Raw genomic sequence first — 16,769 nt, forward strand, 5'->3', positions numbered from 1 at the left:
AGACAAAAACCAAAGAGGCCATGCCTGTATAATATTTAACCAACCAGCATTGTTGATACTTGTACTGTTACAGCATGCTAATGATTGAGGAAGCAGGGATGTTATTGCACCCCATTACCCACTTGAACGCACATTGAAAGAACCCTGTTTTTAACTTCTTCCTAAAAGTTGGCAGACATTTAATCAATCACACATAGCTCACTACCAAGTGAGTTCCCTAATAGAGGGCCAGCCAGTCAAACAGGGAATATCTAGCAGATTTCTGGCTAGCAGATCTTAAAGCCCTTCAGAGTGTATGCATTTTTAGTAGGGAGTTAACACAAGCAGGAGTTTCTCCACTCAGTAATTTATGAACTAGTGTAAGGATTTTGAACTTGATCTACCAACTTTTGGCTAACTAGTGCGAGGTGCGAAGAATAGCCATGATGTGTTCTCTGGAGCAAGCACCGTTCAAAAACCGAGCAGCTGAGTTCTGAACCACCTGCAAAGACTGTAACACAGAATGCAGGATCCCAAAGTCTGGTGAATTCCGGTGATTGATTCATGGTGATAATCCCTACAGTACCATACAAAAATCCGTTGGAGATAGTTAGGCCTCAGTTTTTGTAATCTTTGACGTTTGAAAAAACACTTCTGATTACATTTTAATGTGGGTTTACAATGAAAGCTCAGGCTCCAATAAAATTCCTAAATTTCTTACGTGCAGACGGCACTGACTGTTCTACAAACTGAAATGAAGTAGGGGTATTCGCCTTACTTACTACTATCAATTCTATTTTCCCAAAGTTCAGTGCAAATTTGTTACTAAATATCCAGTTCTTAATACGTCTTAGATGATTAGTGCCTAAAGCCCAAATGGCATCAAATGTTGCTATCGTAGAGATGAAGAATTATATATTATCTGCATAAATTCTATAACCAACACCTGAATCAGCCAGGGTATTACATATGGGGCAATAGATATAAATTAAACAAGGTAGCTGTTAACGCTGATCCTCACGCAACACCACTGTTGACCGAATACCAAGTAAAAGCAGAATAACCAATCCCCACCTGCTGCAACTGGTTTATTAGAGTTCTAGCTTGCCGAGCAAAGAAAATATCCTTTGGATCTATGTGACTGCTTAGAAATAAATCATTTTAGAGCTCCATCTCTCTGTCTGAATTGTACATAAATGTGGGATCAGTTACATGTACCTGGACGTATTGCTGCTGTTCTAGTACCACATGTTTAATTTATTTTAATGTCTTAACTTCTTCCTTGCTAAGAAAGCGCTCAAAGTGGTCTACAGTATATAATCATAAAACAGAATATAAAAACAAATTTCAATAACATAAGATCTCATACTTCACAACATAATCAACAGTTTGCAGGAAGTCTTTTCCTGAGTGCCTTACCAAGTAGGGGTCAACTGACTCGCTTTGCTCAAAGATTATCTTGAATCATCTAACAGTTAGATTAACCAAGTCTTCAAAGCAGCTTTTAGTAATTACCCTGACATTCGGCATGAGTTCCAAGCCCAGGGTAATGCAAAGAAGAAAAACTGATCCCTGGAAGATACTAAATACCCCTTTAATTGCGCAGAAGCATGAACGAATCTGAAGTTATATAGTCCTATTTAATCAGGAAACCATTTTGATAAACACTTGTTCTGACCCAAGACTGAGAACGAAATTCTGTACCCACCACCTGGACGTGGTGCGAATGCTGTGCTGAACTGGTCGTGCTGCTCAAGCTGGTCATGAAGTTTGGAAAACGTGTGCTGTGTATGGGAAGCCTCAGCAGGAAATCTAGAATTCGGCTTCACAGAATTAGAAAGTGGGCGAGTAGAGGAGTAGCCTCGTGGTTAGAGCAGCAGGCTGAGAACCAGGGAAGCCAAATCCCACCGCCACTCCTTGTGACCTTGGGTAAGTTACTTCACCTCAGGTACAGGCTTAGCGGTAGATTTTATAACATGCGGGCACGGTTCCCGGCGCGCACACATGGATGCGCCGATTTTATAATCCCCACGCGCAAGGGGGGGGGGTGTGAATTTATGCAAAGTCTGTGCGGCGACGCAATTGGGTCTTCCCCAGTCTGCTCCAATTAAGAAGCGGACTGGGAGGGAGCTTCCCTAACCCCCTGCCTAACCTTCCTTCCCCTCTCCTCCCCACCCCCTTAAAGCTAACCTACCTTGCCTGGTTTTTTTTTTTATTTTATTACTTCTGCTCCTTGGGAGCAGAAGTAATTGATGCGCGCCGGCCGGCTGCCGGCGTGTGCTTCCCTGGGACAGCAGCTAATGGCTGCTGTCCGGGCCGGCCTCCGTCCCGCCCCTTTGAAGAGGCCTGGGACTTATGCGTGTGGCCAGGCTACTTTGAAAATTCGCACGGCGCACGCGAGGCCCAGCCACGCATGTAAACCCTGGATTTTACACGCGCAGGCCTTTTAAAGTCTGGCCTCTTAGAGTGTAAGCCCAATGGGGACAGAAAAATACCTTCAGAGCCTAAATGTAATCTGCTTTGACGTGCCTGAAAAGTGGAATATAAATCAAATGTAAAGGGCTTCAGAAGGGTGTGTAGTTTTCTGAGTGCTCAAACAGAAAAAAAAAGTGTTTAAAACTTAAGGGTTTTTGTTTTTCTGTTTGGTTTTGTGCATCCAGCTGCCATTTCACCTTTTTGGCAGAGGCTGGTGGGGCACTTCCTGGAGCTCCCAGTTCCCTGATAGATGCCACCGAGGCTTGGGGCTCAGGGGTCAAACAATCTTCTCTTGCCGCACATCTTACCCTCTCTGAGTCAAGGAGAAAACAACCAAAAAGTGTTTTCCCTATTTGAGGGTACACAGTGCTAGTTTAATCTGCACGCCTGAGGGTGTGACTTTGAATGCCTCTTCAAAGTATCCGTTCAGCATTCCTGAAATATTTCTTTTTTTCTTTTAATCTTTGCAACAGCAGATATCATTGCTTCACTCTCTTCTTTCCCTCTGGGCAGTCTTCACGGTCTCTGCTGCTGCTGCTGCTGCTCAATTGCCCTGCCAGATTTGGAGAGGAGTTGGCAGCGGAGGAGCTCTGTACTGTTAATGTTGGGGTTTTTTCAGAGGATTTTATCCTTGAAGAAAACTCTTTTCTGCAGTGCTCCTACACATTTATTTCTTCTTTAATACTGTCGGGATAAACACCACTTCTAAAGATAATTCTTATGAGTCCCTTTTCCGAGCTGCCCCCTCCCCTTCCAAGGACCTGCTATGATAGACACCAGTACATGAAGTGATTTTTCAGTAGACAAAGGAGAGAGGGTTGTTAGTGAACTGGAGCCTGGGACTTGATCGCAGGAAGCTTCAGTCACGTGCTCAAGGTAACACGGTGAAGTACGGATGGAGAAAACTGGACTTGTGCTTTAACCTTTGGCCATGTCCTTAACACTATTCTGCAAGCCCATAAGAAATTTGAATCTGGTATGTGGAACTAATTCTAAGATGCTTAAAAATATGCAGAAAGTGCACTAAAATCAGAGGAAAAGCAAAAAAGGAATTTGCTAGGTTTCGGTAGAAGTCCAGGTGCATAGACGCAGAAATACCAGCAGCATGAAAGCTTTATATAGTGAACTATTTTGCAGATACAAGATTCCTGCTGTTTAAGTTGTGTAACTTTGATAGCCATCGAAGATTCTGTCCTCAAGAGTGATAAATTGCTATAACTTTTTTGGTGTCATTGCAGACTATGCAAGCTCTTTTAAATATCTGTAGGCTAGAAGAGGGGCTCAGTGCTTATAAAAGGGACAGAGAGAGGGAAGGAAGCGACATTTATTGCAGACGGCCCTTGGCACCCATTGGCACATCAGGAAAAGGAGTTATCTGGGTGCTGTCTGCTTCAAAAAATTACAAATTAGGCTGTTTTGCAGGCATTGTAAAGTGAATTTTCTCTTTCCCCATGGCTCACAATTTCAGGCCGATACAGTACAGTGCGCTCCGATGGAGCACACTGTTAACCTGTCATTGGATGCGCGTTTTCCCTTACCCCTTATTCACTAAGGGGCGGAAAACGCACGTCCAACCCGCAGATGCATGTTGATGGCCCTATTAGGTATGCCCGCGCGATTCAGTAAGTAAAATGTGCAGCCAAGCCGCACATTTTACTTTCAGAAATTAGCGCCTACCCAAAGGTAGGCGCTAATTTCTTCGGGCACCGGGAAAGTGCGCAGAAAAGCAGTAAAACTGCTTTTCTGTGCACCCTCTGACTTAATATCATGGCGATATTAAGTCGGAGGTCCCGAAGGGTAAAAATAGTAAAAAAAAAAAGAAAAAAACATTTGAAGTCAGCCAGCGGCTGTCGGGTCGAAAACAGGACGCTCAATTTTGCCAGCGTCCGGTTTCCGAGCCCGTAGCTGTCAGCGGGCTCAAGAACAAACGCTGTCAAACCCGCGTCCCTAGCACCTCCTTTTGGCCGTTTCTACCGCCGGACCTAATTTAAATATTGCATCACGTGCACAGGCGAGTGGGCGTTCTCCCACGGACTTTACTGAATCGGCCTGAAAGTGCTGGATTTATAATACAAAGCTAATTTCCATTCATGTAGTGCCTTGCAAATAGAATTATATTGGTTTTCCTATTAAAAAAAACCTTATGTACAGCCATTTCTGGGATACCTAACTGAGCTGGCACCTGAACTGCATCTATGGTTCTGAAAGTGTTGGGGGAGACGTAGCAATATTGGTGTTTCTTAATTTGAGTTTAGTAAAGTGAAACCCTTTGAGAAAACGTGCCTTATCTAGGGAGGGACAACTCAGGACTCCAGTTTTCCCCAAGGTATATGAATTATTGTTACAAATTTAACTGGTTTTCCAGTTTAAGATAATGGAAATATTTACTGTGCACACATGAAATATTTTTCAGCCAGATGATTGGCGTGGAGTATATCCTCCTACATGCTCAAGATCCCATTCTCTTTATCATCAGGAAGCAGCAACGACAGTCTCCTACACAAGGTAAGTGCTTTCCTGAAACAGAACACACTGCCCTAAATACAAAGTCACTACAGTAACAATTTAAGCAGGGTATTTTGTCTTTTCCTAGCAGATAGGGCTTCCTAATCAGAAACTTAGAATTGAAATTTCCCATTTAATAACTTATTAATGTAGTGTTTCTTGGTCCAGTATCCACAGTATGGGCCAGCTGTAGTCTGCTTCCCTGATCGACATTGACAGTTTATATGTGATGAAATTATTCATTTTATTCATGGAGCAATAACAGAGTATATTGTTTTAGCATTCATTAGGTCAACACTAGGACAGGCAAATGAAAGCCACCCATTTGCATTTCTTTCATCTTCTTTTTTTTATTGTGAACATCACAAAAGACAACAGGTTCCATAAAACATACCAGACAGAGAGCAATAGGTACAACAATGAAGCCAAAAACTTTGCAACCCAATGCAGAGATTAAAACTGTTGGATGCAGAGTCTGTACATGAATGAGTCAGGGCCATATTGGTAGGAAATGTTTACAGACTTTTCCACCGTGTAGCATCTTGGGATCAGATTGGGTTAAAGGAGGTGAGAGAAGATTTAGAAAGGATTTTTTACTTTCATTTGGTAAGTTAATCTCTCCTTGACCAAAGTTTGCCAGATTTTATAGAACTGGTTTAAGAGGTCTGGCAAAGAATATGCATTTCAATTTTGCTGCAACAGCAACCTGTCTCACTAAAGGGAGAGAGGGCGCAAGCTATTGGCTTTTTTTTGTGTATCATCGAGCTTAAATCTCATAAATCTACCTTTCTGTCAAAACGTGGCACATCAGGGGGATTTTCCGTGTAGTAATTGGAAATATGGTTTCATAAAATATATACTTTTCAGTGCATTTCTGTTTGCCCGGGGCATCAGAGTTTCATCTGGTTTGTTCTGTGGATGTTGAACTATGAGAAGGTATGTTAATAGATTTGCAGACTAAGCATTATTTCTAAATAGCTTTGACTTTTTAACCTTTTATGTACTCCAAAGCTTAAAAAATACCAAGAGTTTGCTTCTTTGTAGAGCTAGAAATCAGTTTCTTTGCCCTGCTGCCTGATCTCATATTAACAGCATGCCTGATTTCTTGGGGGGAAGGTTCTGACTTTTAGCAGAAATATATATGAAGAGACAACAAAAACAATCCAGCTCCAGAATGCAAATGCAGCTTAGTCAATAATGTTGATTTGGCAGCCAGTCTGGGAAGGTACCTCGATCCCATGCTAATGTGATCCGTTCCATTGATTTGTTATGGCACAATGCAATTAGTGTGCTGGCAGAAGGCCATGAGCTAGGGTGGCAGCCTTTTCAGATAGCTAACCAAATGTGATGAGGGAGAATAAGGTCAAATTAATCTGACAGTACTTCAGAACATTTGGGAGACACTAAATTGTGGTTTGGTATACAAGCAGGTCATAGTAGCCATTGGAAACTCTGCAGTTATCACAGCAGCTCAGGAGTAGATTTGTGCAGTAAAATTTCTGAAATTCTGCAGCCTATGTGCATATATTTGAATCATTTTGCAGATGGGAAGGATAATTTTACAAGCCATGTCTGCAGGTGAGATGGCGCTTTACCTGCAGACTTTTTTTTTGTCCATTCTGAGGGCAAAAATATGTGCATAGGGCCTGTGTGCATATATTTTTTACCTGCAGTAGAAAGCGGTGTTTGTGGAGCAGAGTTTGGAATTACACACACACTTTTCCATTTCAAATGTATGTACGAAATTTTTCCCCCAAAACAAATGTGCGCATATGTTAGCAGGTGTAAATGTGAATGGATAGTTTTCAAAGGGAAAGTATACATGTATGTTCTCGCTTAAAATCAGTGTAAAGTCTGCAGGTAAAAAGTACCTGCAACTGTTATACCAATGTGGGCAGTTAAGAAAAGTTTAAAAACATGGCTTTTTAAGTGGGCATTTTACAAGGAGACAGGAGACTAGAAATGATTCAGGAATAAGCAGATAAGCACCGACACACAGTTCTTAGGACGATACAGTAGAGTAGTCTATGAACCCCACATCACAACTAGCATATTGATAACACTATGTATGATAAATTTACCCGTAAAAGTACTTTCAGTACACTCGGTCATGACACACTTCTCTAAAAATGATTTTGTCTAATGATATATTGTAACCGAACCTTTGACGGCACCTGTTAGAATGTACTATAGTACACTTTTACCTACATTAAATATGTGCCTACATGTAAACCGTTGCGATGGTGTATAACTTAGCGACGGTATAGAAAAGATTTTAAATAAATAAAATTGTGAATTTGCCATCTAAATAATGTAAATGTATTTTGTATAATAAACCTAAAGTAGATTTCCAACATTCCTGAACATACCTTACTTTTATTTTTGTGCTTTCCTGTGTGTCTGGGCCTTTAAATCTTTGTTGTAAAAAAAAAAACCCCGTCACTTGCAGCTGTCTGCTTTTGCAACAGCAGCCGCATGTGAGCAGGCTTTGCGGCCTAGCAGGCTGAATGCAACAGCAGAAGCATGCGGCAGGCTGTGCAGCCTAGCAGGCTGAAATCCTTGGCGAGATCGGCGGGTGCAGGCCAGACAGTAAGTGGGCGGACCGGGGGATCATTCGGAGGAGGGTGGTCCTGGTCGGGGCAGATTCACTCTGGTGGGGCTGGCTGTACTCCCGAAAGAGCAGTGCAGTTTTCAGTCACGGCAGTGGCCTGTTCACCACACCGGCGGGAAATTCTTGGGGCAGTGCGCCGTCTTCAGGGTTTGACAGCTGCCGCGTGGTACGCCCCTCCCCCTTGCAATCTGGGCCGCGTGGAAGCGCAGCAAGCATAGGATTGCCTGTTTGGATTTTTATTTTGCCTTGCTTTATTTCTTGGTGCTTGTTATGACAGACAAGCAGCTCATTGAGACCTGCAGGGAGTGTGGTAGCCCATCGATCTGCCTGAATGACCTCCTCCTCTGCACGGAGTGTGCGGGAGGGGGGGTCTGAAAGGCAAGCAAAGCTGCGGAGGCATTCGTGGACCGAGGCGGTGGCGCTGGGATCACAGGAAGGAGTGGCTATGGCCGCAGAAGCGGAGCTGGATAGGGGGGCTTCTCCCTGGGGGTCTGGGGGGGGTCTCCGTCGCTCTTGTTTCCCATGGTTCAACCTGGGGAAAAAGGTCCGGATGTCTCGGGGCCCTAGCAGCCCCAAGCGTCCTTCGGGGACCCCGGGGAGGTTTTCGCCCGAATTCGTACTTTTACTGCATGAGGCCTTCCTGGCTAGGCAGGCAGGTAAGTGCGGTGTCACAGAAGTCCCGACAGGTTCGGCAAAGCAGAGGAAGGTCCCCCCTAAAGGTTCCGCGGGCCCGTGAACTCTGCCTACCGAGGGACGGCTAGCGTGATTGGAATCGGACTCGGAAGATTCGGATGAGTCTAAGCAGGAGGATGAGGTCTCCTTGGAGGCCTATCAGGATGAGAAGGGATTTAGCAAAACTTGAGGAATGTTCTATTTATTTTTCCATTGTTAAGCAGGCTGAATTGCCCATTAAATGTGAGTGACATCATCTGGCAGTACGTAACTGACTCGTCTCTCCAAGGTAAGAGCTTTGAGCTCTACTGATTCTACTCGTGAATCTTCCCAGTCATTTTTTGTCCAAGCACAAGCATGGACATGTACTCTGTCTCCTAAAATGTTCTCTAAATTACTATAAATTCTTCAGTTTTTGTTGCCTTGCTGCCTTGGCAACCCCACAAAAGCACTTTTCAGTGCTAACTAAAAATAAATAGATAAACATATACCATCAGCTTTTTCTCTTTCTCTAAGAGGCCTTGCCTTCTCCTGATGTTGCAGAAGAAAGAACCAACCATGAGCAGTTTCATGTGGTGTATTTGTTGTAAGGTAATGGTTATTACCAATGGTCATGAACTCAAAGGCCTGGAGCATGACCAGAAGAATTGTTATGCCTGTAGATGAATGTCCCTGCATTCAAATGCACATAGCATTGAGAATCTGCATAAACTTCTACGGAGTCGCAGCTGATCCTCCTCCCACAGTGCAGCGTCTGCCTCACTGGGAAAAGACCAAAGCAGCAGTTATCTGTCTCCTGTGTTGGCACAGGCCAAAACCCAGAGGGTTGAGTTTCACCGGTCTCCTTGCATTAAAGTGCCAACAGTGGTTGGAGTCTACATTAAAGAAACATAAACAAGCATTTGAGGCATAGCAGCTCTATGCTGGGTTATGCCAAACGGGGAAGTATCTCTTTCTTATATAAAAACTCTAAAAATCTTTAAAAAAATGTATGCTTTTTGAAAGTGCCTACATGGACCAATGATTAAAGTGTACCCGCAGTGGTGAAAAGACTGTAAGTTCAAATAGTAACTCCAGTATCTGCGGGGAATTTTTTGGTTAAAATTGTTGATTTATAAAAAGGTCTATTTTTGCTAAAGTGAAAAGTATTTATATTGACGAATTTCTGTGCCTCTATTACCTCTATGCTGGCGCCATTGATACATCCAGCATTGGCACCATCAGCTGCGTCGAAGCATATGGTGCAATCTGCATCAAAATGTTCGAAGCAATCGAGGCCCAGATCATCACCTCGCTTAATGCATACTGCATTGACAGATTCAATGTGTGATGCATCAAAGTGTTCGGAATATGAAGAATCAAGGCATTTGACACCTACTGACCACTTGACGCAAAGGGCATGGATACATTCCATCTCAATATTCTTGACGCACGGTGCATCTAAGATGAAGCGCAGTGTTCTCTCTATGAATTCTGAAGTCTTGACACTTTGACTGTTCAATGCAACTGGATGGATGCATTCTGGCCACGAAAAGAGAGCGCAATACGTGGCACTTCCATTGATACAGCATTGATGCATTACCCCAGATTCCTTGACGTGATCAGAATATTATTCTGATCACGTCAAGGATTCTTGACGTGATCAGAATTTTGAGGATCTAAACATGAAATGTTTAGATCCTCAAAATCCTTGAAGCAATGTATTCTGTCCAAGTTTCCATTCCTAGCATCCGCTCTACCAATGCAGTTATATATAGTGCACCTTAGATATGAAGGGGAGGGCATAAGATTACCGCTTCATCCTCCAATGTCCAGACCATTTTCCTGGCCTAGGTTATCAGCAGAGGGGTTCCATCTGGAGACATATCTGATATGTTCTGTACTCCCACTCACTTCGGACCATCTACAGACTTGATCACAAGAACCAATTCTTGTATCAGAAGAGGATATAGTACCGCCTACAGTGGGTCAGAGATTGTATGAATTGATCGATGGATCAGATTATGGTTTTGGTAAAAAGTTTCTTTTACTCACTGCCCAAACAGTCTGGTGAATCTCTTCAGCCTGTCCTTCAGACCTTGGCCTCAGTAATTCCACCTAGCAGAGACCTAGATTCACCCATAGGGCTGAACACGTCCTTGGAGCCCAGTCTTCATCCCACTCCATTGCAGCTGAATCGACCAGCTCAGCACCAGCTGTGCTTTTGCTGGATGAGCCTCTGGGGTCTTTAATTCGTTGCACTCTAGGTTGAGTGATCCTGAGCTGTTGGGTTTGGATGAGGACTCTACTGGCATACCTTCTGATTATCTGCTGGAGCCGCCGGACTAATCTTTGCCTCCAGAAAACCTCTCATCCTCTAAATTCATCAAAAAGATGGGACACACCCTGGGTATCCATGTTCACAAAGACTAAATACCCCGTTCTGAGCTTCTAGGCCTTCTACAAATCCTCAGTACTCCATCGGAGCCAGTAGCTTTACCTGTCCATGCTATTCTTAGTGCTCTGCAGATGAGAATGTAGGAAACACCTTTTTCAGCCATGCTACTTAGTTGGATAAATCGGAATTTATCCGGATAAGTGCCGCTACTTAGCCAGATAACTCGGAAGTTATCTGGATAAGTGCAAAAAATGTTTAAGCATTACATGCGTGCACATGTTCCCAGGTACATTTATGTGTATTTTATAATCTGCGTACATTGTATATGCCCAGGTTATAAAATACTGGAGCAGTTGTGTGCGCACCCACATTTACGCATATATAGGCGAGCGCACAAGTTATCCTCCGTGTGTGTAAATTCTGCGAGTGAAACTATGCACAGATTCACAGGTGTAAATGTGTGTGGGTAGTCTTCCTGTGATCATTTTCAAAGCAAATTGTATGTGTGTACTTTCTCTTTGAAAATTATGTAAAATCTGCATGTAAAAAGTACTGCAGACTTTAGACTGGATGAAAATTACCCCCTAAAGGTTTTAATGAAATAACATTTTAAGCTGCTGTTTGACATTTCTTTAAACTGCTTCTCTGCCATTGTTCTGCATTTCTCAGAGCAGCAGAACTTGGAAGCCATATGGCAAGCTGTGGCACCTGATTGTACCATAAGGTGTGCAAAGAGGTTTGCTTGAGATGGCATAACCAACACGAACCCATCTGATGTAGCAGGTGTGAGATGCTGGCTTCTTTTGTTAATGAGGTCACTCCAAGGGATTATGAGTACAGTTTCCAGATGGCAATAGGTCATCGGGGAGAGGGAAAATCAGGAGTGGCTCATCCCGTTCCTGCTAATCTGAAGACCCTAATTCTGGATGTGGAGTTTCCAGAAACAAACAAAAAAAAACAAGTAATGGTAATGATTTTCATGTACTTTGTTGCATTTAAAAACTATGTGCCTCTTGTTTGGTTTTCAGAGCCGTATCAAGGTCAGTGTAGTAAAAGATAAAAGCAAACTAGTATCTATCGATTGCTTTTCACGACAACTAATGCAGTAACATTTTGCAAGTTTTGTATTTTTAAAGCATGATTTGTTGAATCAATTATACATTTTTATGCTTCATTGCATTGGTCTAATTTTGGGGGATCTTATCAATAGAATGCTTTGATCATAGCACAGTAATGCGGCAGTAAACCGATTTATCTTAAAATCCATTTTACATTACTTTAATGCTCATTGCCATTTGTCTTTGAGAGGTTTAGAGCTATAACTCTGTCAGTGTGAAGAGTGCCAGATGTTTCTCATTGTAGCACAAACACCATTTCATTATAGGACAAACCAAATCCAGCAACTTAAATTCCAAGAAATAAAGGTCAGTGAAAAAGTTGTAGGCAATATTTTTTTTTTTGACTAACTTTATTTATTTATTTATTAGGTTTTATATACCGTCACTAAGACAAGCCATCGTAAAGGTTCACAACATAGTAGGAAAAACAAAAACTTACACTTGCTAATACATAATCAATTATTATCATAGCATTCTTCTCATAAAATAAAACAATTTAAGAATAAAAGAAATAATAGTAAGTGTAAAAATGCAACCTAAAAATTCATAAAAATTAAATATGCTGACAATAATATCCCTAAAATAATAAAAAGAGAAAAATAAAATAAGGTAAAAACAATAAAAATCTTAAGAGAAGGGTAGGAACATAAAGGACAGTAAGCTCAGGCTGTATATGCCTCGCTAAAAAGCCAAGTTTTTAAGCCACGTTTAAACTTTTTAAAATTGGTCTCAAGTCTTAAAACAGTTGGTAGCGTATTCCAGGTTTTGGGGAATGCAATGATAATGCTCTCTCCCTCTCACTTGGTTCAAGTGAACATACAATCTAATAGCTGTATTTAGCCAATCTACCTGTTCAGTCTATGTAAAACACAAAGGGGCAGATTTTATAAAACTACGCGTGCGCGTACTTTTGTTCGCGCACCAGGTGCAAACAAAAGTACGCCGGATTTCAATAGATGCGAGCGTAGCCGCGCATATCTGTTAAAATCCGGGGTTGGCGCGCGCAAGGCTGCCCAAAATCGGCAGCCTGCGCGCGCCGAGCTGCGCAACCTGCCTCCGTTCCTTCCACTCCCCCAGCCCTATCTAAACCCCCCCCCCACCTTTGTTGCACAAGTTACGCCGGCTGCCGGTGCGCCATGGTCCGGAGGCCGCGGCCACGCCCCCGGAATGCCCCCGATGACGCCCCCCAAGAAAGCCTCGGGACTTACGCACGTCCCGGGGCTTTCTTGGGGGGCGTCATCGGGGGCATTCCGGGGGCGTGGCCGCGGATTGCTGGATTTGGTTTGTCCTATAATGAAATGGTAACCCTTTGAAAATCTACCCCAAAGTGTTTTAAATGTAACCCTAGATTCAGTAGGTAACCACCAGTGTATATTGGTGTCCTAGCTTTTGAGAGTTATGTTCCTTTTTTGCATTTTTGCAAGGCAATATAGCTTTTGAAAGTTAGTTACCAAGGTATTGTTGTTCAATGAAAAGGTATCATCTACCAGTTTTCTTCATCTTCATATCTATGTATTCAAGTAGCCTAACATGGCAGCCACACTGTTCAATTCAAAGGAAAAAAATTGTGTTTTATTTCTGTTAACGTTTTACAATTGCCTGTTGTAACAATCATTTTTATGTGCACTTGAATATACGGTAAGTGGGATCAAACAACAATAAGAAAACCAAGAACTTAGCTTTACAATTTCAAAATATTAATTTTTCTTTCATCATTTTCTCCCTTTCCTCCCACCCGACTCCTCCCCACTCTGTTTTTCCTGCTCGCTCTTAGTTAACATTCTTCATTTTTACAGCGATCTATTGGCTGGTTTGAGGTTTCTTGTTATGCTATGATCACAGATGGGAAACCCTGGTTGTGCTTATTGTTGGGATTTCATCTTGGGGTAGCAAAAGCTTTCTGTAAGCTTACCTAATGGAATGAGCTAGCATTCTTAGTCACCAATTTACCCACTGCTCATTTTGGTTTTTTTGTTCACAGCTATTCCTTTAGCCGATTATTATATAATTGCTGGAGTCATTTATCAGGCACCTGACTTGGGATCGGTCATAAACTCAAGAGTGGTGAGGATTTATTCTTTTAATTTGAAGAAATAAAAGAGTTTCATGCATAGATCCAATTAACTCCAAATCATTATCCCAGCTAAGTACAATTAGACCATAAATCAGTTTACCCAGTATGTTCTAAGATTTTTGATGCTATTAGTGCTGACAGATATAATTTGGTGTTTGGCTGTGAGTGCGGTCACCTGTGAGGGAAGTGGGTGTCAATCACAAGTTTGCACGATGCCCTGGAATTGGTAGTATCTACACTAATTTGCTCGAGCCACATGTTGAGGAAACTCTCTTGTGGTTAGGTAGATAGAGGCAACTATTCTGTTGAAGACCAACTGATCAATGCCATTGGATGCATTCACATATGGTGGCATGTTAATGAAGACTTAGAGAATGTTTACCTTCACCAACATGTGTAGCTTTCCCCCTCACATTATTTTCTTGAGTAAATGTACAATTTACTTTCTTACCTCCTTCAGATGTGATCTATCTGGCTGCGGTGGGCATGTTGAGTGTTTTAATACGACTGGACAAAGAAACTTTTCCCCCTCTTGTTGAGTCTGGGATCATTATTTCACTCTTTAAAGCAAATTTTCAGTTTCATTTCTTAGGCACTGTTTTGGTTGTACTGAAATATAAGGGCCCAATGTAAAAAGACACACTCGGAGTGCACAGTTTTACCCAGAGTTGTAGGCACACCGCTCCCAATGCAGCAAGGAATTTTGCATACAAAAAATATTTAGAACTATACACGTCACTGAATGCCCTCATGTGGAAATCCCGTGCAAATGAAACCATTAGCTTTTGCCCTCCCCCAATGCAGAGGGGTGTGCTGCTTTAACTCATATTTCTTTAGCGCTGGAAATTTTATGCCTGGTCTGAGGTGGAGTAAAGTTGCTAGTGTTAGTCTGTGGGCAGAAGCAAGAATTCTGGTGCCAGGACTTGTAGTTGGTATTTTAGGTGCAGAAAACATGTATTGTGTGTGTAAATCATATTCTATGTGCAGAAAACCTTTATTTGCCATTTGTGTGTGTGTGTGTGTGTGTAGGATTGATGTCTGGTGGAGGGAATCCAGCCATCGTGCAACAGTGACAGCTTCTGGTTTAAGACTGCATATGAGCTGGTTCTGGAAGCACCATCTGTTCCCTCAGCCACAGCACTGTTGCTGCAGTGACTAGGCTAGATAGGAAGGTGGTTCCAAATGAGCTGGAAGGTCAAAAGGAGTAGGAAGAAAGCACTGGGTCAAAATAAGACATTAGTTCATGCTTAAAGTGAATTAAAAATGAGACCTGTGTACCCTTCATCATCCCCACTACATAATAAAGGATACTGCAACCAAGGATTGTGTACTGATTTCTTCTAAATTTTATATGTTCCCTCCCTAGGGTGCATACAAAACTATTACTGAGGGAAGTGAGAGAGAAAAAGCTTTTGGGGCACCGTAGCCTGCATAATCTTGTGTGCATTTGAGTATCTTTTCCATTCCCAGTTTCAGTGTTTACATGTGTGCTTCTACTACATTGCCTTGGAGAATATACCACAGATGCATCGTTTTCTGTGACTGTAGATATGTTTGTGAAGTATGCAATAGAAAAAAAGATTGCAGTAACTCGCTGGCTACAAAGCAACACAAACCAAAATAATACATTAATCAAAGAATAAATTTGCTAATTTCCTTATCATCCTGCTACACTAGTGAGCAGACTAGTGAGTTATCGCCGCCTACTAGCAGATGGAGATATAGGGCATACCCTTTTTCAGTGACATCATCACTCAGTATGTAGGCTGGTGTAATAGTATGTCTCTATGTCCAGCAGATGGTGGTTACATGCTGGATTGGCAGAGTAAGATTTCTTTGCTATCACATTCCCAGCCTTTGAGCCTGGTCCCTGATGGAGCTTACGCCCAAGGCTAACGGTCTACATGTGTTTTTTTTCCTGATAGAGCAGGATCTCAGTTCTGAGGGCAAATAATTTTTGTGATTGTTCCCTTAGTGAGCAGGCCTGGATCATAGCTCCCAAGATTCCCTTTGAGGCCTGGTTGAGCAGGGCCTGAATTGTGGCTTCCAGAATTCCCTTTGGGGCCTGGTTGAGCAGAGGTCTGGATTGAAACTCCTGGATTCCCTCATGGGCTTGGTTCAGCAGTGTCACATACGTGACTCTCAGGTGCCCTTTTGGGCCTGGCTGAAGAGCATCAGGTAAGGGACTCCCAGGTTCCCTTTAGGGCCTAGTTGAGCAGTGACTGGTGGGTCGCTTCCAGGCCTCCAGCTCAACCTAGCTGAGACTCAAGAGGGCAGGCATGGGAGGCCTTTGGCAAATCCCCCTCTCCCTCAGGCTTGTGGGTATGGATCCTCTTCCCTCTTTTCTTCCCTTCTTCAAACACTGTTCCCCCACACTTAGGTTTAATTCTCTTACCTCTGGACTTACTGGGCTAGGCAGCAGCAGTAAAGCTGCCTTCAATTAAAAAAAAAGTATAGCCAGCTGCGGTTCTTCAGTGGCTGCCGCAACAAGAGAATTTGCAGAGCCATAAGTAGACGAGTCTTCTCCTTTCTGGAGACCCTTCATGTAGGTATAAATATTTGCTGTCGGCCTGCCCTTATAAAGTCAGACGCTTCCAGCTTTTTCCTTTCCATAAGTATGTTTGGACGGGGGCTGCTGCTGGTGTGGAAACAATCAGCCCTAAAGGAGGGGGATCTCCCTAGCTTGATGGGAATGTTTTTGGTGGCAAGCTCTGCAGCTGTTCAAAAAGAACCAGAACTTTCAATTGTTTGTCTTGCACACAAGAAGAGACATGAGGCAAAGGGAAGCAGATGGCCCTGCTGTCTTAGCAGGCCACACTGGCAGCAGCAATCAGCAGTTTAGAATTACCCATGTGACTACATATTTCCCACTCGTTCTGATACTGGTTAGAGGCCTCAAGACCGAGCAGGTGACCATGGGCAGAGAAGCTCCATTGTGTATATATGTGCACAGGCAGT

At 42.8% G+C, this 16,769-nt stretch overlaps 1 protein-coding gene across 4 annotated transcripts in view; it reads left to right on the plus strand.

Annotated features, from left to right (window-relative positions):
- Positions 1 to 16,769, plus strand: part of MED6 (mediator complex subunit 6) — a 54,624-nt gene that overhangs the window by 11,718 nt on the left and 26,137 nt on the right. For all 4 annotated transcript variants that reach the window (XM_029598756.1, XM_029598757.1, XM_029598758.1 and 1 more), the window contains 2 exons: positions 4,868 to 4,959; positions 13,719 to 13,801. In XM_029598756.1, coding sequence (XP_029454616.1) covers positions 4,868 to 4,959; positions 13,719 to 13,801 — 175 coding nt within the window. The remainder of the gene's footprint in view (positions 1 to 4,867; positions 4,960 to 13,718; positions 13,802 to 16,769) is intronic.

Source organism: Rhinatrema bivittatum, chromosome 4 (genome assembly GCF_901001135.1).
Source record: "Rhinatrema bivittatum chromosome 4, aRhiBiv1.1, whole genome shotgun sequence".
Lineage (NCBI taxonomy): Eukaryota > Metazoa > Chordata > Amphibia > Gymnophiona > Rhinatrematidae > Rhinatrema > Rhinatrema bivittatum.